The 21410-nt window shown below is 36.0% G+C and overlaps 3 protein-coding genes across 7 annotated transcripts; 2 read left to right on the forward strand and 1 right to left on the reverse strand.

The window, feature by feature from the left end:
* LOC109355396 (pumilio homolog 2-like) lies at positions 662-6568 on the forward strand. The gene is made up of 9 exons (XM_019598537.1): positions 662-1940; positions 2524-3989; positions 4110-4251; positions 4328-4435; positions 4548-4760; positions 4845-4955; positions 5301-5495; positions 5668-5842; positions 6079-6568. Exons 1-9 carry the CDS (start codon positions 1308-1310, stop codon positions 6114-6116), a joined length of 3081 nt encoding a protein of 1026 aa, XP_019454082.1. The 5' UTR covers positions 662-1307; the 3' UTR covers positions 6117-6568.
* Positions 9277-14308, reverse strand: LOC109355400 (transcription initiation factor IIA large subunit-like). Its single transcript, XM_019598543.1, has 11 exons — positions 13902-14308; positions 13558-13728; positions 13312-13464; positions 13103-13154; positions 12971-13029; positions 12691-12816; positions 11018-11158; positions 10275-10338; positions 9993-10156; positions 9772-9855; positions 9277-9675 (listed from the first exon to the last, which is right to left on the reverse strand). The coding sequence occupies exons 1-11, from the start codon at positions 14022-14024 to the stop codon at positions 9652-9654; spliced, it is 1161 nt and encodes a 386-aa protein (XP_019454088.1). The 5' UTR covers positions 14025-14308; the 3' UTR covers positions 9277-9651.
* Positions 15796-21114, forward strand: LOC109355401 (serine/arginine repetitive matrix protein 1-like). Of its 5 annotated transcripts, XM_019598546.1 has the most exons (12): positions 15796-15929; positions 16142-16231; positions 16402-16524; positions 16896-17063; positions 17170-17256; positions 17394-17521; positions 18522-19214; positions 19327-19503; positions 19589-19729; positions 19964-20115; positions 20146-20161; positions 20257-21114. In XM_019598546.1, the coding sequence occupies exons 1-12, from the start codon at positions 15909-15911 to the stop codon at positions 20891-20893; spliced, it is 2433 nt and encodes an 810-aa protein (XP_019454091.1). In that variant the 5' UTR covers positions 15796-15908; the 3' UTR covers positions 20894-21114. The 5 variants fall into 5 exon arrangements, with proteins under 5 accessions (XP_019454091.1, XP_019454089.1, XP_019454092.1 ...); XM_019598544.1 differs by having other exon boundaries at positions 19964-20161; XM_019598547.1 differs by lacking the exon at positions 20146-20161 and having other exon boundaries at positions 19964-20083; positions 20263-21114.

Here is a 21410-nt window from a genome sequence, read left to right on the forward strand (position 1 = left end):
GTTTCACTCAATTCCCAAAACTCAAATACACCCAATTTCACTCTCACTCAAGTATTTCTCACACAATCAGAACAAGAAAACAAGAAGAGAGAATATGCACTAAGCTAAGTATTTGGTGTGTCTTACAATGACATGAAACACTATTATTTATAGTCAAAACTCTCAAAGATTATGTGGTCAAAGGGAAAAGAGCATTAATGTTGGTTTCACCATATCCACTTCTTTTCACTTGCCTAGAAATTATCCCTTTCTTCAAGATATCTTTAGCCATTTTTTTTGTTTGGCTCAATAAAATCTTTTCATCATCTTTTTCTTTTAGCCAGTATTCAATAATAAGGTTGCACAGTTAAAATAGATTTTGTTTTGAATTACTCTATTGGAAAGTATAAATATATATATATATATGAAACAAACAGTGGAACTTATATTTAAGAAGAGATGTTGAATTACACTACCCTATGTAAGTAAAAAAAAAAAACAGAAGTGAACTGAAAAGGAAAGTGGTAACAGTGCGAAATTTACTGTAGCTTGTTCTGTTTTACTGAAGTAGGAAATCTATTATACCTACGTGTCAGTTGGTGACATAATAATATAATTTGGAACAAAAACATCATCTCAGTTTGGCAATGGCATAAGTCGGTTATCACTTGGTCAATTACATAAAATATTCTAGATATTTCCAAGATACAGAAAAAAATGGAAACTTTGTGAATTTTAATACAGATAAAAACCCAATATAGTTTTGGGTTGGTTTTGCTACTATCATCATTCACTCACTGTATTTAATCCTCCTCCAAATGGAACAAAACCCTAATGGTTCTTGTAAAAACCAGTAGCCGCCGGCTTGATCCTCTAACATATTGTTCCTCTTTTCTCACCTCACTGTTTTCTCTTTTCTTGGTCTTACTTCATACCCTTAATTTCAACTTTAGGATTTTGTTGTCAATAATCATGAAAACTTGACTTAAATTTTGCAATCTTGTTTTCTGATTGATTCTCCTTGTAGTTTTTCTTTCAGCTTCAGAAATGTTTTTGGAGCACTTTTTCATAAAGTAAAGTTTGAATTTTTCTCTTGGTTGTTTTTTTTCTTCAGTAACTGCAAGTCATAATTTTGTGTAGTTGCCAATATGGGGTGTTGTAATTTAGCTTCTGTGATGAGAAAGTTTGAATTTTTTAGTTGTTTCTGGGTTTAGGGTTTAATTTCAGGTTTTGGGTAATCATCAGTTTTAGTTTTGAAGGTATATTTTTCAAATAGGTGATTAGAGTGTCATTATCAAATTATCAATATTAAATTTAGATTCTGAAGAATGTTGTCTGAATTGGGTAGAAGACCGATGCTTGGGAACAAGGATGGTTCTTTTGGTGATGATTTGGAGAAGGAGTTAGGGATGTTGCTTCGCGGGCAACGTAGACAGGAAAGTGATGATTGGGAAAGAGAACTCAATATTTATAGGAGTGGATCAGCGCCTCCAACTGTGGAAGGTTCTCTTAATGCAGTTGGAGGAATGTTTGGTGGTGGTACTGAGGCTGAGGCTGAGGCTGAGGCTGAGGCTGAGGCTGTTACTGCTTCCTTATCCGAGGAAGAGCTTCGGTCTGATCCAGCTTATCTTTCATACTATTACTCCAATGTGAATTTGAATCCGAGACTTCCACCTCCTTTGTTATCAAAAGAGGATTGGAGGTTTTCTCAAAGACTTAAAGGTGGAGGAGCTTCAGTTCTTGGTGGAATCGGAGATAGGAGGAAAGCGAACATAACTGATGATAACGGTGGTAGATCGCCGTTTTTGACCCCTCCGGGTTTTAACATGAGGAAACAAGAGAGTGAGTTGGATAATGAAAAAACAGGAGGAGGATCAGCTGAGTGGGGTGGTGATGGACTGATTGGTTTCTCTGGGCTAGGGCTTAGGACCAAACAAAAGAGCCTCGCCGAAATTTTTCCGGTAGCTTGATTCTTCCATTTTGCTGCATTTGTTTCTTATTCCTATGCTGCATTTGTTTCTTATTCCTATGATTGCATCAGTAATTTGCCACTCTTGTCATCTGTTTCATTTGGGAAACAATATAGCAGAATGTGTTCTGAGATTGAACTATGGTTAATTGATGCACATGTTATGTGGTCTTGAATGCGTACATTAATTTTTATGCTCTGGTCTTGTTCAAGATTTGTGATTAATGATTGTAATTGGTTAGGGACTTCAAGTTTGATTAAAGGAATGCTAAATGACATGTACTTTTTTGTTTGGCATTTGGCTTCTACAATGTCATTTCCACTGCTTATTGTTGATATTTTTCATGACATATATATTTCAGTATCTGGTGTTCTTTGTTTCCTTTTGCATTGTAATGCATACATGTCATTTTTGTAAGAAAAAAGCCTCCGAAAAAGTCACATCTTATAGCAATATTTAGTTTGCTTGTTGCTATTGTCCACTGCTGGCATATCTGTAGTGAATTTAATATTCCCTTGCTCTGATCTTTTTCCTCCATCCATCATTTATAACCATTAAATCATTAATTGTGCAGGATGACATGGGGTTTAACGCCCCTATCACAGGCCTTCCTTCTCGTCCTAGCAGTCGTAATACATTTGATGAAGCTGAGTTGGCTCATATACGCCATGGTTCCCCAACCACTGACGCTTTAAAGTCACCTGCAGCCCAAACTATTGGCCTACCAGCTTCATATTCATATGCTGCTGTACTAGGAGGATCTTCTTTGTCAAGAAGCACCACTCCTGATCCACAAATTGTTGCTAGGGCTCCCAGTCCTTGCCTCACACCTATTGGTGGCGGGAGAACTGTTGCTGCAGACAAGAGAGGCGTTGCCAGTCCGGATTTATTTCGCAGTGTTTCCTCTGGCATCAATGAGTCATCTGATCTTGTGTCTGCATTGTCGGGTCTGAACCTGTCCGGAGACAACATATTATATGGTGACAACCATTTGCCATCACAGGTTGAATCAGATGTTGATAATCACCAGAGATATCTTTTCGGTATGCAAGGTGGTCAAGATCATGGCAAGCAACATGCATATTTAAAGAAGACTGAATCAGGTCACATGCAAAACTCCGGCAAGTTTGGTGGGAGTGGGTCAGACCTCAACAACCCATCTTTCGATAGGCGAGTTGAGCTACAAAAATATAATGTTCCTTCCGGTAATTCATATTTGAAAGGATCACCTACCTCCAATTATAGTGGAGGAAGCAGTTTTCCTACTCAATACCAGCCTTTAGATGGAACAAGCTCACCATTTACTAACTATGGCTTGAATGGCTATGTGGGAAACCCGGCATTGGCATCCTTGATGACTAACCAACTTGGCTCAGGTAATATGCCACCCCTCTATGAAAATGTTGCTGCAGCATCAGCAATGGGAAGCCCTGGAATGGACTCGAGAGTTCTTGGAGGTGGTTTAGGTCTTGGATCTGATGTGCATAATCTTAGTAGAATGGGAAATCAAATTGTGGGTGGTGGTCTCCAGTCTTCTTTTGTTGATCCTATGTATCTTCCATACTTGAGGACATCCGAGTATGCAGGACAACTTGGCGCGCTTAATGACCCTTCAGCGCACAGGAACTACTTAGGTGATTCATACATGCTCGAGCTTCAGAAAGCTTATCTTGGGTCTCTGCTCTCACCTCAGAAGTCCCAATACAATGTTCCACTGGTTGGTAAATCCGGTGGCTCCAATCATCATGGTTATTATGGAAATCAGGCATATGGCGTGGGCTTATCTTACCCAGGAAGTCCAATTGCAAACTCTGCTGTGTCTAATTCTCCTGTTGGATCTGGAAGTCCGATTAGGCACAATGAACTGAATATGCGTTTTGCTACTGGAATGAGGAATTTAGCTGGGGTAATGGGACCTTGGCATGCAGATGCTGGGGCGATGGGTGAAAGCTTTGCTTCTTCTCTGTTGGAAGAGTTCAAAAACAATAAAACTAAGTGTTTTGAACTCTCTGAACTTGCTGGTCATGTTGTTGAATTCAGGTATACTTTTTACCTCTAGGTTTTTTCCTTTTCTCTTTAGATCATTACATGCCTCTAGGCCTTTTGATGCTTCGTCCTATGCTGCCATCCCGAAGAATTAAATTCAATTATCATTGGCAGTGCGGATCAATATGGGAGCCGATTTATTCAACAAAAGCTTGAAACAGCAACTACAGAAGAAAAAAACATGGTTTACGAGGAAATCATGCCACATGCTCTTGCTTTGATGACTGATGTCTTTGGCAATTATGTGGTTCAGAAGGTAATCATTACTCTTTCAATTTATGATTGTGTTTCATGGATATTGTTTGAGCTGAGCAATAGTCTGTATCTTGCAGTTTTTTGAGCACGGACTTTCATCCCAGAGAAGAGAAATAGCAAACAAGCTTGTAGGCCATGTTCTGAATCTTAGCCTTCAAATGTATGGTTGTCGAGTCATCCAGAAGGTATTGAAGACTTAGAGTGCTAGTAATTGATATTTATATGTTTGAATCTCTATCCATAATTTTCTGAACTTCCTCCTTTTCCCTACGTTTTCAATTATGTGCCCCTAATTAGGCCATCGAAGTTGTTGATTTGGATCAGAAGATAGAGATGGTTCAAGAGCTTGACGGTAATATCATGCGCTGTGTACGTGATCAGAATGGTAACCATGTTATTCAGAAGTGTATTGAATGTGTCCCTGAAGATGCAATCCAGTTTATTGTCACAACTTTTTTTGATCAAGTTGTGACACTTTCAACCCATCCATATGGTTGTCGGGTCATACAGGTAATGTTTATGTTACTACTTACTCTTATTATGTATTTGAGAATTGAGATCATATGTCATATAATAATAACTTCTACATGGCAGAGAGTACTGGAACACTGCAGAGACGTTACAACAGAGCAGAAAGTTATGGACGAGATTTTAGGGGCAGTTAGCATGTTAGCTCAGGATCAGTATGGCAACTACGTTGTTCAGGTTTATATTTTTGGCTAACTACTAACAGTTTGTGCTTTTTTTGTTGCTGCGATTATTGCCATGAAGGTGGAAATATGATTTTACAGTTCTCATGTTTTGTTTGGTTTCTCGACCACAATCAAGCTTCATTCTTTATGTTATAACATCTTATACTATTTGCTTTATGCTTATAACATGCGATTTGAGGTTGGTTAATTTATACGATATGGGAATCTAGTCCCTCTTCTGCACAATATTATGTACCTTTGGTTTATGCTTATTACTTGTTTTGATATCCGAGTAGTAATATGTCATATATATTTGTTAGCTGATGTCTTTTTTTGGTTTCTTCTCCCCAAATAACAGCATGTACTGGAACATGGGAAACCTCATGAGCGTTCTGCTATAATAAAGGAATTAGCAGGCAAGATAGTTCAAATGAGTCAACAGAAGTTTGCCTCTAATGTTGTAGAGAAATGTTTGAGCTTTGGAGGTCCTTCTGAACGACTATTACTAGTGAATGAGATGCTTGGCTCCACAGACGAAAATGAACCTCTTCAGGTTTTTTCGGACATTCTCTTTCTAAGATTTAGCCCGTTGTCTTCTTTATTTGAGGGAAAGCAGAAAACAATGCTAATATTAATTTGACAATCCTATTGCATGAACTGGACTTAAAGTTGTTCCTGCTTTAAATGTTTTGCAAAATGTTAATTCAGATTCTTATTATATACAGGCCATGATGAAAGATCAATTCGCAAATTATGTTGTACAAAAGGTGCTGGAAACCTGTGAGGACCAACAACGTGAGCTGATTCTCTCACGAATCAAGGTTCATCTGAACGCATTAAAAAAGTACACCTATGGTAAACATATCGTCGCGCGTGTGGAGAAACTTGTTGCTGCTGGAGGTACTTGCACCTTTCATGTTATTATTCCTCATTTTCACTCTCACTCATATATTTCTGCATTTGTTCCATCCCAATGCCAGTTCCGACCAACCTCTTTCACACCGAAGAACAACTTCCATGTGTATAAACATGAAAACTATTACACGCATTTAACTGCGAGTTATTTTCAGTTATATAATATGCTGAGTAAGATATCACATGTAGTTTGAGTAGTGATCTTATAATTGTTGTTGCAGAAAGGAGAGTTGCTGCCCAATCTCCTCAACCTGCATAGGTGGCGCCGAAAAAATAATTGTTTGTATAGCTAACTGAGGCTAGTGTGAGCTTTCTTCCTCTCCCTACATCAAGAGGTTATGTTTTATCTATCTATCTATGTATCTATCTATCAATGGCCGAATGGAAATAAAGTTTCTCGGTTGTACTGCAGAATTGTACATTTTGTAGTTCTAAGTCTATACATAGAATTTAAGCTTTGATGAGCTTCAGATGTTACCAACACAGCTTATGCCCCTTCTGAGGAGGTAAAATATGATGACTATACAAACCCTTTTTATGGTGTAAAGATTATAAATGTGGTGAGGTAGTTTATAAGTTGATGTGACTGTACAAAAATGTTGCTATGTTGAGAAAGCTGTTCTTGTTTATTTAGGTGAGAACTGCTGGGTTTTCTTTTTAATCATGTATGGTTATTGACTTTTTCACATTTCAAGAGTTACTATTTATTTTCAACTTTATTTTTATATCATGTTTCTATTGTGATATTGATATGGTGCTGATTTTCTTTTAACACAACACGTGAACATGTTTAGTCAATGACATCTTAAAACATGAAAAGAAAAAGAGGCAATCACTCAAAGTTTCTCTAAGTATTCTGCTTTATGTAATGTGACTTTTTCTTTGTAAATCACAAGCTGATAAGATTTTTCTCCTTTAAATGATTGTGATGTCTGTATTTGACTTATTGTGGTTCTTATCACACGTTTTCCAACACCACAAAAACACTAGGGTACAAGTTTGACTCGGTGAAATACTGATATAGGAGAAGAATGCTTGCTACTTAGGATACATATTAGATAGTGCAAAATACCCACGATTTCACCAAAGTTGTGCATCAGATTGACGTTAGGAGAGAGACTTTAGTGAAAACGTAATTCTCGGGCACGACTTCATTTTCAAGAAATTATCATACTCTAAAGTTATGCATGAAGTTAAACATTATAATCTCCTAAATATTAAATATCTTGCACTATAATGATAAATATATTTCCTAGCCTGAGTACAATGTTGTAATCTTAAGGTCATGATTATAAATTTTGCAATGTCTCTCCATTGTGGGTAGGATTAGAGACTATACTTTGTGCATGATGACTTTTTTATTGATATTTTAAATGTAAACTAGTTTTAAAAAGAGTGATGTCACTACCAAAAGAGCATAAAATTCTCTTGAACATAGAAAGTAAAATGTTTCACTTAAAGTGGTAATGTAAAGTTCACGTGAATGGCGTTTTAATAAATTACCTTTTAATTTATTTTAAATGATTTTTAAAAAAAATTAAACGATATTTCATTTTGTTACATCAACTGTATTTGAATACATATTTTGCACCCATGAATTTCTTTCTATTATCCCACCGTTTCTATTGTAATGAGCAACCACTTTATGGTACGCAAGAAGAGCCTACAACTTTATGGATCAAAATTTGCACCGAAAAAAGAATCTTGATGGATAAAAAAAATAACAATAAACTGAAGAAAAAATAAAACTTCAATGCGCAAATAAAAGGGTTCTTGAACAAGTCCTCCTACAAAACCTATGAACTAACAAAAACTCAAAACCTTTGTTTTCCGCATCTTATTGAAAGTTAAGCTACCAGTACCACCTGCTCTGTCATGTTCTACACCATTCCTTTCAACACTTGAGTTGCAACTGGATTCTGATAAATGATCACATGAGATTAGTGGTTGAAAAGCATGCACCTGCAACTCTTGAAATTAACAAGGTCCTTAGTGGCAAATCTACAAACCCTTTTGGTTACTCTAATGAGACTTCAAAATGTAATTCCATTATACTATCCACACAAATATTGCATAATTCAGAGTGTATTACTACTATACAAGATCCAACGTTAGAGAATACTAGTTAAATAAGACATGCGTTATTGTCAACAATGCGTTATTGTCAAATAAGACATGCGTTATTGTCAACAATGCGCATTGATATTTATCATATTTGTCCAAAGAAACAACGCACTGTTTCGTGATTTTCTTCCTAGTCTTATTACGTTGTTAGCATGTTAGATATATCATTCCATTTTTTAGCTATTTTCACATTGTGAAATTTCAATTGCAAATGTTCGTACCCTTCGATTCAAACATTACTAACATCATTCCATCACATTCTGATCTTTTACACCAACAGTAAGTAGGAATCTATATGCAATCAAAATTCAAAATAAATAAGATAAAAGACTATCCTAGCATTTCTGTAATTGAAATTTAAAGAAATTATCATTTAAGTCATTTAACTACTACTATGATTTTAGAAACTGTCAGTGTCCATAGTTTCAAAGACTATAACAATCAAGTCTTAGTCTTAGTCTCAACAGTGAAATTAGCTCAAATGCTGATACAAATATCAGATGTGTCACTTGTTTATATTTTAAGGGTATAAAGTAATTTCTCAAACAATACTACCAAAAAAATAGGTACATCACTTCAAAATAATTACAACCGACATATAAAACCTTCTTATTGAGTTAAAAGGTTTAGATACCTTGAATTTTCCTTGATGAACAGAAATGCTAATAAAAATGGGTTATTCTCTACCACTAGCAGTTCGGGACCTAGGATTCTGAAGGGCTGTAGAGGTTGGTTCCTAAAAGAATTGCCTTGAGGATACTCAAGTATTTCAACATATAGGGGCATAAATCCTATGTGCAGAAAGATCTCAAGAAGGATTTACCACCAAACAAGATTCATATTCAATCGATACACTTGAAAAACTTGATGAATATATTGGCCTCGTACACCACTCAATCCAATATATATCAATCATTCTTTTAAAGTAAGGTGATTTGATGAATCAAAATGTAACGCTTTTCATAAAGTCGAACTTGCTTATCACAGACCTATAAGTCCAAAAATGGCAGTTAACAGCCCCAAATGCTCTCAATCTCATTGGCCAACATGGAAAACGACACGAGTGAACATCCTTCTGGATGGTACAATGGTAACCACACTTGGTGTTTACCATAACAAGCTATTAACCAAGAAAAATAATGCATAAACATTCTTTTACTCTAAAGTGGCACCACATGTTTAAAAAATAAACCATCATCAACTTTTTTCTTTTTAATATTTTTCAGGTTAAAATTTCAAAGATCAATATTAACCCCAAAAAATCATTATAGTCGTTCTTTGCAAGGATCAAAAGCTTGACCAAGAGAATCAAGGCAATTTAAAGAGTTTAAATAAATCTACCATTATCATACAACGCAATTCTTAAATTAACCAAAATGTCCAAGTACAGAGCTAATATAATAACCACATACCCCCACTTGACAAATGGCAAACTTTGGGAAACGCCTCATAGAGTATCCATCCATGTAAAGGCCAAAATTTGCTCATTCTTTATGTACAATAGGCCAATATCAACACGACAGTCTCCAAAGTATTAAGGACTTTTCACTTCCTTAAACTTTCACTTAATGATTATAATAAAAGAAAGATAATGGAGCACTCAATGAGACCTGAGGTATGTTGTATCACAGCAATGCGACTAAACAGCAGACCGAATCCTAACAAAATAATCAGAAGTCAAATTCTCCAGTTGCCTGCATAAGAGCGTAGTATCATCCATCAAAATTTCATGAGCTAAACAGAAATAATAAGAACATATTACTGTTTCTTTCCCTTCAAGACAATCAAACCTTGTTAAAGAGAATGTCCTTATTATTGATGTGCATGATGCCATCCTTTAGTGTGCACTTCCACCTGCTCTTGGTACGTGTCACCTAAATTTGTAGGAAGATATTCGATTAGTCTCAAGAAGTGGTTCTCCAACTGTGAGCCATTAAATATATGACCATATCATATATTACTACAGCACTCAACGCCTAATTCACAGAAAGTGGAGGAAAGAGATTGTCACCTTGTCAAACTGAGCCAAAACAAGATGATGTGTATTTTGCTCATCTCCTTGCTCCAAATCATCCAAATCATCATCATCATTTTCATTTAGCGGGGGCTCATCATCATCATCATCTTCTTCAACCTCATTTTGAGCAACAAGAGCTGGGGTACTTACAGGTGCTTCTAATAAAATACAGTGGGTGGGGAGAACGTATTAGCAACATTTGCAATATATATGTGTGTGTGTGTGTGTGTATGATGAGACACATACATAATTAACATATGTAAGTTCTCAATTTACCATGAGGAGCTGGTGTATTAGCAATATTGTAGTCTTCATTGTACACTCCCCCATAATTGTATATCTGCAGCAAGGGGGAATAAAAACAATAAGATTGGATTGCAAGACTTGGTGAGGAAAATATCAAATGAAACACCATTGAAACTTTAGTTTAAAAGATTAGCAAGCTCAAAATAATTGAACTTGGAATTGGTACCACCATCCAATCTATTTATTTGGAGGGGGCAAAACATCATGCTACCCAATCAATTGGAGTTTCAAGTAACAAAAGTAGTGCCAAGTAATAATATATCTAGCATATCACAGTGTTCAGTAAGCAATTAGTTCAGGTGCCAAATCATATAAAATGCAACAACATCCATCTTGACTGGAAAAAGAAATCACTTAAGAATTTTAAATGCTTATTTCAATTCATTAAATCACTTAAATGTTGTGTATTTCCATAGAATAAGGTTATATAGTCCTGTTTATCAATAGGGAAACCAAGACTATGAGTACCATTGAAATTACAAGTTTAAAAAATTAGCAAGCTCAGAATTATTGACTATGGAAATGGAAACACCATCCAATTTTATTAAGGGGGCTAAGCTAAATATAACACCCAAACTATTGGAGTTTTCAGCTAACAAAAGTAGGGCCAAGTCATGATATATTTAATATGTACAAAATGTGTATCTGTAAGTAGGGATGAAGTTACAAGATTCTACGAGAGCAGGGAAGAGGGAAAGGTAAATCCTACTCACATTTGGGGTAGAAAGCACATCATCTTCATAAGGAATTGGTCCATCAAGTTGAGGAATCTGAGAGGCTGGCCTCTCCAAATTTGCTGCCATTTTTCCTTTTGTAGAGTGACCCGCATCAACAGAGATGCTCCCTCCATACACCTGAAAGATTTATATCCACCAGTTCAGTAAATGAACAAACCTTTCCATTAACCATGCAAGTCAACAAAAAGACAATCATCAATATATGCATGCACATCTGCACTACTGTAATGTAGAACCTGAAAGAACAATCTACAATAATGGGCAGACAAAGAAGACTCTGATCTATACTGTTTAGAGACCATCTGAGCAAATATACATGCAGCAAGTCACTGGGATCGTGCTTGCAACAGTTGGAAAGTGCAACCTGATTGCTTGTCAAACAAAGGCGATCTTGCAACAGTTGATTAGAAAAGCTAGTACTGAATGTTTGGAAAGATCCATATCTCTAAAGAATTTTATCAACCCAAAAAGATAACAGGACAGAAAAACTTCTGTTTAAGAGCAGCTGAATGAAACTAAACATAGAAGAAAAGATTCAGAACCCAACTGAGGAAAACTTTTATATTCTTATCAATTACATGATTTCATTGTCAAGAGAACATATGACGCAGTGGTATCTAGTGAGTTAACAAATATTTCACCTTTGTCTAAAATTAAATCTGAACATCTCAACCTTAATTGGTGCAAGTTTCAAAATAAAGGCATGATCTATTTCAATTATACTAAATAAAGGGTGCCTCAATGCACGGATAATTGTTTCTAAAAAGGGCGCCTCAAACCTCAATGATCTATTTCTAATCATGTTGACTAATTGTTTAACGTCGTATAACCATAATTGAAGATCTGGAAAGTAAAAATCTACTTTGTAGACTGACAACACTCTAGAACAATGCTACAGTGCAGAAGAAAGAGATGCAAGCAGGAAATCCAAAGAACATAAGAAATAGCCATGATAAGAGAGAGGGAGGGAGAAGTAGATGGCATTTGTGTGAACAATCAATATATAGGTACAGTTGAACAGGGAGAGACATTTCATGTTAACAATTTGACCTCAAATTAATGTAAATTCACATATTTCACCACAAAAACTATGATACTTTTCTTCCATAGTGGTGAGGCTTTGTCAGTCTTGTTTCTTGATGTAATTGTCAAGTAAATCATTATCCATTTGTGCTCATGGTAAACTGCCACTATGTACCACCATGTTTGAATAAACTTCAGAGAATCTGAGTCCCCCTTGCCCCATCTCCCTCATTCCACCACTTCCCATGGTATGACAATTTTTTCAGCATACAATAACACTGTCTTTTCGGTTTTCAGTTTGTCAACATTTAGACAGTTTTAGAACCTTTAAGTTCAAGCCAACTTTTGTGTCAAATAAACTGTGACTCAAAGATATGATTTAAACATGATATTGCTTGAACGGATGGAAAAAGGATATCCATCAGAACAGACAACAAAGGTGATTAAATGCTATGAAACCAGGATCTTACTACAGTTCCTCTTGGTCGTGCTCACACACCACAAACACATTTACAAAAAAATATTATTAACATCATTTCAGAAATACTCACAAATGATATGCAAGTACAAAGCTAATATAAATCAACAAACTATCCCAAGGATATTTAATAATATGAAAGCTGTACCTCAATTTCAAAAACTCCAGGTGCAACATCTCCTGCTCCATCTTGCTGAGGTATATATCCACCAGCATTATATTGTGAAGCAAACTCATCACGTTTTCGCTTTCCTGCATTCGTTGTGAAGAAGTCCTGGATGTTTCCATTTTTAAATTTGAGAGGATGCTCAAGGCAGGCACATAGAAAAAAAAGGAACTATTTCTCTGCCTTCATGAAAGAGACTAACGCAAGAGCTCTTCAAGTTGACAACAAACAAATTTCTAAAAGACCTCATCAGCTTCCTTACCTGTTCCAGAGGTTGATTAGAAGTTCCTCTGCCTGCCTCATCCCGCCCTTCCACATAAGCTAAAGTAATACACAGTCGTTAATGCAAATCCATTCTACTAATCACTACGTCATAAATTTGAATGGAACTCACCAACATTGACGTCAAGTGCAGGCCTCTGGTTCATCCATGGAGAAGGAGGTGGCTGTACAAGATTGTATGGAGAAGATCAATACACACATCTAAAAGAAAATAAGTTCCATGCACATGGTTTAAGTAGCAGCAGAGTTTATTTGCTCTAATAGACAGCTACTCGAATATTATCAATCATATGTACCATGGAGTCACAAAATGAGGTTTACCATGTATGCACTAGGTCTTCCACCTTTCATCTCCGTATTTCCCACAGAACCATTTCCAGAAGATGAGTAGTCACTAGGTCCAGTAGGAATGTTATACATCGAGTTATCCACAGTTCCTGGTAGAGGAGTTGGAATAGGAGTCTGCGCTGGTGTCTGTACACTCAAAAGTCAATATCATCAATACAACAATTTCAACTCATAACTTCACACGTTTTTTTGTTTAGTTGCTAGAAAGTAGAAACTCACAGGAGGGAAAAGTATTTCAGCTGTGGGAGTTTCATACTCCTCTGTCGCCTCGTAAGGCATGTTGAGATCGTGAACCGGAGTAATTGGACCTCCGGACGTTGGCTTAGGTGCACTGGACCTTACTATGGGACCAAGAATAACACCAGCTTGGATCATCTTTGATTCCCACATCTAAATAAATTATCAACAAAAATACAAAGATTTGAGCACACAAACACAGATCCAAGCCCTAAATCAACCATCAGATAATATATCAATTTAACTATACAATTTTCAACCATCTATACATGCAGATAACATGGATGAGTGGAATCAAATAGATTGGAAAGAATAAGAGAAATTACAGCTTGAAACTCCTTGAGAACTTCATCGCCGGGACCACCGTTATTGCCGAACTCATCTCGAACCTTGTTGACGACATCCTCGATAACCTGAATATATACCTGACTGGTGGTGGAAGCCGCCATCACGGAAAATATGGTCGGCACAAACTCTGTTATATATCACCAATTTCCGATTCGAGAGGTTTTCGGGAAGGAAGATAATGAGGAACAGTGAAGAGAAAGAAGATGAATGGAAAATTGGGACGGTGGTGGTTAGGGTTTGGAGTGAGAGATGCGGCGAAGAGGAGAGAGAAAGAGAGAGAAAGAGAAATGAGCGGAGCAGAAAGAGAATGAGAGGATGGAATATAAATAGGTTTGCATCCGATTATAAACCTTTGATCCACGTGTCGATAATCTGCTACATCCTCATCTTCGTTGTGGAAATTGATTCGGTGCTTTTCACCACAGCTTCTTAAATTGGATTTCTCACCTATACGGATTACTTATTGCAACTGATATATGGACCGTATATACGGTCTCGGTTTTGTGTTTAATATTATCAGTGAGTATTAGTCAAAATATTAAGTTAAAAGTTTGAATATTAAATTCTAGAAGACATGATTTGTTTTTTATATAAATGTTGGAAAGAAATAATTCCATGAGTTGTGGAGGAAAGATAAATTGATATTTTCTTTCCTTTTCCATTAGAGGAGAACAAGTAGTGAGTGAAAAAAGATAAATTGTAAAAACATTTTTATCATAACGAGACTTTATATTACTAAATTAATATGTTGTTAATTTATTGTAAAATATAGAGATTGGGAACATTTTATTCTTTGCATACTCTTTCGTTCTTTTTTAGTATTGCCTAAAAAAAAGAATAGAGAAATAATCTATATCTAACTTTTTAGCAATCATCACTTTAGTCTATTAGTAGAGAGGATGAACTTATGAGTTACAAGATGGGAAAATCAATCTCTAAAAAGAGACTATAAATTATTCTATTCACATATGGACCTCTCAAAGTGGAACATGTTTGAAAAGGGCAGAAAAATATAGATTTTGGGTAATACTAAAATATATACATTTATTTAAAAATGAACTTTTTCCATACGACCTTGTTACATATATCTATTTTATCCAAATTCTACTAAATGGAAGGTTCCTCCATTGTGCATCCTATTTACTAGCAAACATCTAGAACATAATCAAATTTTAGATTTCTAATATTTTTATATGTAAGACTTGTGAACCATATTACTGAAGTGGAAAGAAATATTTGTCAAATTTTATATGTAATATTTTTATATGCAGTGACAATATAAATATTTGTACAATATAAATCAATATTTGTCAACTCATCATCTACTATTGATTTATAATACTTTTGTTTGAAAGTCAATAGTAACTAGCATGTGAATGGTGAAGATTTATTGACAATATAAAAAATACTTACAATATCAATATATATATATATATATATATATATATATTAAATCCATATGTTTATTGGTTCGATGCATATTAATCCAAATACATTTATTTCCTATCACTTTCATCTAAAAGCAGAGGTAAACAAAATGGAAATCTTCCATATTAGTATTACTTCTCCATACTATTCTATTTGTCATAAATAAGAGAATTTCGAGATAATTTTATTAATTCACTCCGAGAGGAAAATAATATATCATTTTGCTAAATCTTCTCGCAAGTATTCATACATTGTTTGTGTATATATTTTTCCCATAATCTATTACAACTATAAAAATGCAAATTTTATATATTTCCCAATATATTTTGGGTAGACCGTATTTGAGTATGAATACGTGTATTTCTCATCCTTCCCAAACAAGGTGAGAGAGGGTGAACAAAAATCTAATTGACATAGGGACAAAACCGTAATTTAACTATGCGATGGATCATTTTATAACCAGCAATGGTGAGTGTGAACGAATTAGGGCAGATATCGCTACATTCTCACTCTCTAACACACTCCTCTCTCTGTTCTGAACCGATTTCAATCAGAAAATGTCGGGTGGTTTCTTTCGAGTAAGTTCAGCGCTACCTTTTTACTTCAAATTACTCTTCAATCGTGTTTACATTGAAATCGAAATTGAGTTATCTGAATACTTCTCAGATCTTTTTATGTTTTAACCATCGCACATCCTTCAATTTTATGTAATTTAATTGCATAACTATCGCTAGTTAGGTTTCTATTGTTATTTAGATTATGAGCTATGTGTGATGAATTTTGTGCATAGGGTACTTCTGCGGATCAAGATACTCGGTTTTCGAATAAACAAGCGAAGCTGATGAAGTCTCAGAAGTTTCCACCTGAACTGGAGCATCTGGTTAGTTTCATTGGTTATGTCTCATGTAAAATTATTTTAGGGCTAATGTTTGTGAATGCTTTTGGTAATTGGAACAATAATGGATAGGGTTTTTTGAATTGGTAAACTTAATCTGTGTTAGTTAAATTCAATTGTTTCAAAATCGGTTATGACTGATAAGTGGATTGTAGGTGGACATGACAAAGGTGAACATGGAAGTAATGAAGCCTTGGATTACTAGAAGGGTGACAGAGTTTCTTGGCTTTGAAGATGAAGTGCTTATTAACTTCATACATGGTCTTCTGGATAAGAAGGTAATTGATCGGTGATCACTAAGTCTTGATGTCATTGTTATTGTTGTTGTGATCAAGGATTTTCTATTTCATATTTATTACATTAAATGGCGACCAAGGTTTTAAATTGCGGTTGCGGACCTTGATGGTGATCTGGGAGATTAAAAGGTGTTTTAAATTTTTTATTTCTAATAGGTATTAGCCCAGTCTTTACATTACTGTTATATTTTTAAAAAAAGGATATGTGTATTTATTGAAATCTGTATTACATTTCTTCACCCTTCATCTATTTGAGCTTAGGTTATCATTTGATAATCCTCCCTATGAACTATCATCAATGTTCATGCACCTTTTGCTACTTTATTGGCCATGTTCTATTTCTTATGACGCAGGAAGTGAATGGGAAGGAAGTTCAAATTCAAATTACTGGGTTCATGGAGAAAAACACTGGAAAGTTCATGAAAGAACTTTGGACACTTCTTCTTAGTGCACAGAAAAATGCCAGCGGCGTTCCTCAGCAGTTCTTGGATGCCAAAGAAGAAGAATTACAGAAGAAGAAGGTGCCCCCAAGAGTCTTGATATGCCGTTAACTGGTTCTCGTAGTGTCTTTTATTTATACTTTTTGTGTGGGTTTCTGATTAGTGTTGCTTCATATGGGTGGTTTAGATTGAAAATGATCGGATAACAAGTGAAATTCAGAGGAAAAAAGACATGGAAGTCAGAGAAAGCATGGAAGAGAGGCTGAAAAAACTGGTATTACTGTTTTTTCCATGCTGGAGATACATTTTATAGAGCTATGATTTGGCTTTAACTTGCATTTGTGTTTTTATGGAACTCAGCTAGCTTCTGCAATTATTTGGGTTCATGTCCTTTACCTCAAACTACTGTAGGACGATGGATCCGATGTGAAGAATAATGATACTAATTCAGACCCAACCATGAAGCCCAAGGATCCAAGGCACTATGTTCATGACAGGAATGAATCCGACAAGAGGAATGGTGTTAGATCAAGGAGCAGGTTAAATGGGACAATTTCTCCATTTTATGCAATGATATTTTTTCCTTTTTTAACAGTGGCCAGCTTCAAAATACGAACTTAAAAGGGTTTTCAATTTCTTATTGTGGATGGAGTTGTGTGTTCCCTTAATTTGTTATAAATTGACACAAGGTGGAAGTGGCTAGGTTCTAGTAGATGACCTAGAATCCTAACGTTAATGTGCATAACTGGAAATATAAGTTGCAACTCACTTTATTGGTAATAGGCCCTTTGATATAAATAATTTAAACCTGACTAGCAAGTTAACAAACTCAGAACTTTCTTGACCCATATATTATCGCACTAGAGCTCTAAGCCTCTAATATTACATAAAACTTGTAAAAAAAAATGCATCATGAAGTAATTTGTATTCATTGTTATTCTTGATTTTTTGATATTTTGAACACCTTATAAAAAGTGGTGGGAGTCATCTTTGAAGTTTCTCAAGAGTATTTATCTTCAACTTTATGTTAAAGCTTAAGTTTTATTATTTGTATAGTGAACTCGGTTTGTCACATTGAACTTCTCAATTTAGCTCGATTACTAATTTGCCATTGAACTATTACAGCCATTGCACATTTATCTGCACTGTCCACTTCTCCTCATCGGTAGTGCCATTAATCGAACTCTTTACATTTTAGTCATTCTGGAGATCTAATAAAACTTTGTAATATTAGATTAACACTTTGTTGGTAAATGAGATTGACAATTGATAATAAAAACATATATATATATATATATATATATATATATATTTCCCTTTCCCATATATATTGGAAGGCTGTAAATACAGTGTTTGTTATCATTGGCAAAGTCTCACCGTCAATGTCATTCAGTAAATCATTTTCTAATTCCTGAAGCTTTTTAGGTCTATAAGTAAATCATTGTTTTGTTCCACACCCCTGTTTTAATGATTATAGTAGTGCATATTTAATTTTCCTTTGGATTTTTTCATTTTTATTAATGAGTTTATGTTGTTTAGTGGTAGGCACAGGTCAAGGAGTATATCCAGGTCACCTGAAGCTCGAGGGCGCTCTGTTTCTTCTGAAAGAATTCGTCGTTCTCCACGACAGCAGTCTATTTCTCCTCGCAGACGTTCACCATGGCGATCTCCTCATAGGAGGCCTTATTCGCGGCAAAGATCGAGATCCCGCTCAAATTACAGATCTCCTTCTCCTATACGACGTAGAATGCATTCTCCATATCGCCGCAGTTCACCTTTTCGTCAACGCAGAACACCCTCTCCTATTAAAAGACGTAGGTCACCTCCAGCACGTCGACACAGATCACCTTCTCCTCTGCGTCGTCGTCGATCACCACCACCTATAAGACGGCAAAGGTCACCCTCACCCATGCAACGAAGATCTCCTGTCATGCGGGGTAGTTCGCCTTCACCTGTGCGCCGACCACCAACAAGTGTACGACACAGATCAGACTCTCCCATGCAATCCTCCTCTCCCATACGACGAAGGTATGGGAGTAGATCTCCTCGACGCAGGTCTCCATCTCCTTTGCGACGTAGATCATCTGTTTCTGGTAAGAAAAGGCCACCAAGTCCCTCCCCACGGAGGTCTCTTTCTCCTGATGAATGGAGTTCTAAGTCCCCCATACGGCATGTATCTCCATCTCCAGTTAGGAAAATTTCTCCAAGACGCCAGAGAAATTCTCCTGTCAGGTATAGCAAGTGATACTCAGTGGAAAGCTTCAATAATGTTTTGTCTTGGATTTGCATAATTTTAATTTTTGTTCTTGCAAAGAAATTCATTAAATTTTGGGATGTGTTGCAGAATGCAAGAAAGATTGTCACCTAAGATTCATCAATCCTCTAGACCTTTGCTGTCTGGACAGAGAGATAAGGATCGCAAAGCTTCAAACCTTAGATCACAGGATTCAATGTCTACACCTGAAAAGTCTCCAATTCGGTCAGTATCTCCACAAGCAAGGGCCCGTAATGAAGATAGAAGGTAGTTTTTCTTGACTTCTAATGCATTGCTTTTATTTACTCATCATTGCACAGAAATACATATTTACCTTTCTAAAAATGTATAGTCCACGTAAGAGTCCAAGGCAAAGAAGAGAGAGGTTGACCAGTGAAAGAGGCTCAAGTCCACCAAAGAAACCAAGAACCCAGAAACCTAGTCATGACAGTCCAGAGAAGAGTGAAGGAGCAGAAGAAACATATTATTATAGGTTTGAATAAAAATTTGATAACTCATTACTTGGTTTTACTTATTTGTTGATCATTAAGTTGCTAGATTTCCTGGAAACAACTTCCTCGCCTGCAAGGGTAAGACTGTGATCATCTACCCTCCCCAGACCCCACTAGATGGGAGTTTCATACACTGGGCCACCCTGTTATTAAGTTACTAAACCTGTTCAATTTTCTGCTTCCTCCTTTTCATTCTATCTCCATATCCTTGGCAGAGAGAACAGAGATCTTAAAACAACATCATCACTAAAGAAATCTAATTATTCATCCCCAGTCAGTAAGCTAAAAGATTCACCAGCAAAGTTTTGTCATGAGGATGAGTTCTCTCCTGAAAGATCAGCTGGTCATTTGGCATCTGAATATCGTCATTATGATGATACTGATTGGAGATTGAAAAATCGGGAGATAAAAGGGTAATATGGTTGGCATATTGTTGTTTTCTAGATGGTTTAATGCCTCCACTGCTCCACATTTCATATGTTTCTGATATTCTAAACTCTTTTGGCAGTGACAGAACTTCAGGGAAGGGGGATGAATCTCCTGCTCAACAGAAGTCACCAATGAACAAAGAAATTCTTTCCAGCAAGAAGCCTCGTGAATCCCATGCCGTGGATATTAAAAAATCCGATGACAAGGATCACTCACATTCAAACTATGTTAAAAATAGTGACCGGGGCCACAGATCAGAAGCCAGTCAAGATTTAGTTGAAAAAGTTGATCGTATCAATCATGATGCATCCTATGATTTTGTTTCTAAGGAAAGTGATAAGCATAAAAAGGATAGGAGAAAACATAGAAGATCTGAGAAAAAAATTGTATCTTCAGACGAAGATTATAGTTCTAATTCTGAGTTAGAGGACAGGAAAGAGGCTAAGAGGAAGAAAAAGGAGAAGCAGCAGCGGAAAGAGGTGAAGCGTGAGGAGAAGCGTCGAAGACATGAAGAGAGGCGACGCCGAAGGAAAGAGCGTCATGCAGAGAAGTTGAACGTGAAGAGTAAATCAGACTATATTTCTGAAGACGAGGAAGTTGAACGAGGAAATCGAAGTGATAATGAAGAGACACTGTCTGAGGAAAAGAAGCTTGAGATTGAGTTGCGGAAGAAGGCTCTTGAGTCCCTCAAAGCAAAGAGGGGCATGGATAACTAAATGCAGCACTTTTGAGTTTTAACTCACTTTATCTTTTAAAAACTTATTAAATATTTCTTAGCTTATTTAAGAAACTTGGTTTGAAAAAATCTGTTTTTATGTTTTGGCAAATCTTTGATGTGATCTATCTTTAATGCTGGCAGCGGAAATGGATTAATGACGATTTGAGCAAATCTGTTGATTGCAACTATATGCAGACATTGCCCGATTTTTACTGGTAATATTTGTCTCCCCTTAATTGGGATTTTCATGTTTTTTTGGGTTTTGCATTTTGGTTGTCTTATATTGTTTGATAGCTGCAACCTTGGTTCGTTGTAGTTTCTCTATTAGATTCATATGAATGCGTGTCACATAAAGTAATAATTTCCAAGAAAAGTATTATTGATTGACATATTTCATCTTCATATAAAAGAATTTTTAAACTGAAAAACATAAGCATTTCTCACACGGAATGGCAAGAATGTTGACCCTATAACAATTGTGTATCCTTGTTCGAAGTCACTCAAATTAAGGGCTG

The sequence above is a fragment of the Lupinus angustifolius genome, chromosome LG08, assembly GCF_001865875.1.
Source record: "Lupinus angustifolius cultivar Tanjil chromosome LG08, LupAngTanjil_v1.0, whole genome shotgun sequence".
NCBI lineage: Eukaryota > Viridiplantae > Streptophyta > Magnoliopsida > Fabales > Fabaceae > Lupinus > Lupinus angustifolius.

Bases quoted from the DNA above. Each gene is read 5' to 3' on its own strand.
- LOC109355396 (XM_019598537.1), top strand. From the start codon at position 1,308: ATGTTGTCTGAATTGGGTAGAAGACCGATGCTTGGGAACAAGGATGGT. The intron at 4,436-4,547 runs GTATTGAAGACT...GCCCCTAATTAG, and splicing joins GTTGTCGAGTCATCCAGAAG to GCCATCGAAGTTGTTGATTT. The intron at 5,496-5,667 runs GTTTTTTCGGAC...TATTATATACAG, and splicing joins ACGAAAATGAACCTCTTCAG to GCCATGATGAAAGATCAATT.
- LOC109355400 (XM_019598543.1), bottom strand. From the start codon at position 14,024: ATGGCGGCTTCCACCACCAGTCAGGTATATATTCAGGTTATCGAGGAT. The intron at 13,465-13,557 runs GTGAGTTTCTAC...TTGAGTGTACAG, and splicing joins CTGAAATACTTTTCCCTCCT to ACACCAGCGCAGACTCCTAT. The intron at 10,157-10,274 runs GTAAATTGAGAA...GTATTTTATTAG, and splicing joins TAATACACCAGCTCCTCATG to AAGCACCTGTAAGTACCCCA.
- LOC109355401 (XM_019598544.1), top strand. From the start codon at position 15,909: ATGTCGGGTGGTTTCTTTCGA. The intron at 17,064-17,169 runs GTGCCCCCAAGA...TGGGTGGTTTAG, and splicing joins AAGAATTACAGAAGAAGAAG to ATTGAAAATGATCGGATAAC. The intron at 17,257-17,393 runs GTATTACTGTTT...AAACTACTGTAG, and splicing joins AAGAGAGGCTGAAAAAACTG to GACGATGGATCCGATGTGAA.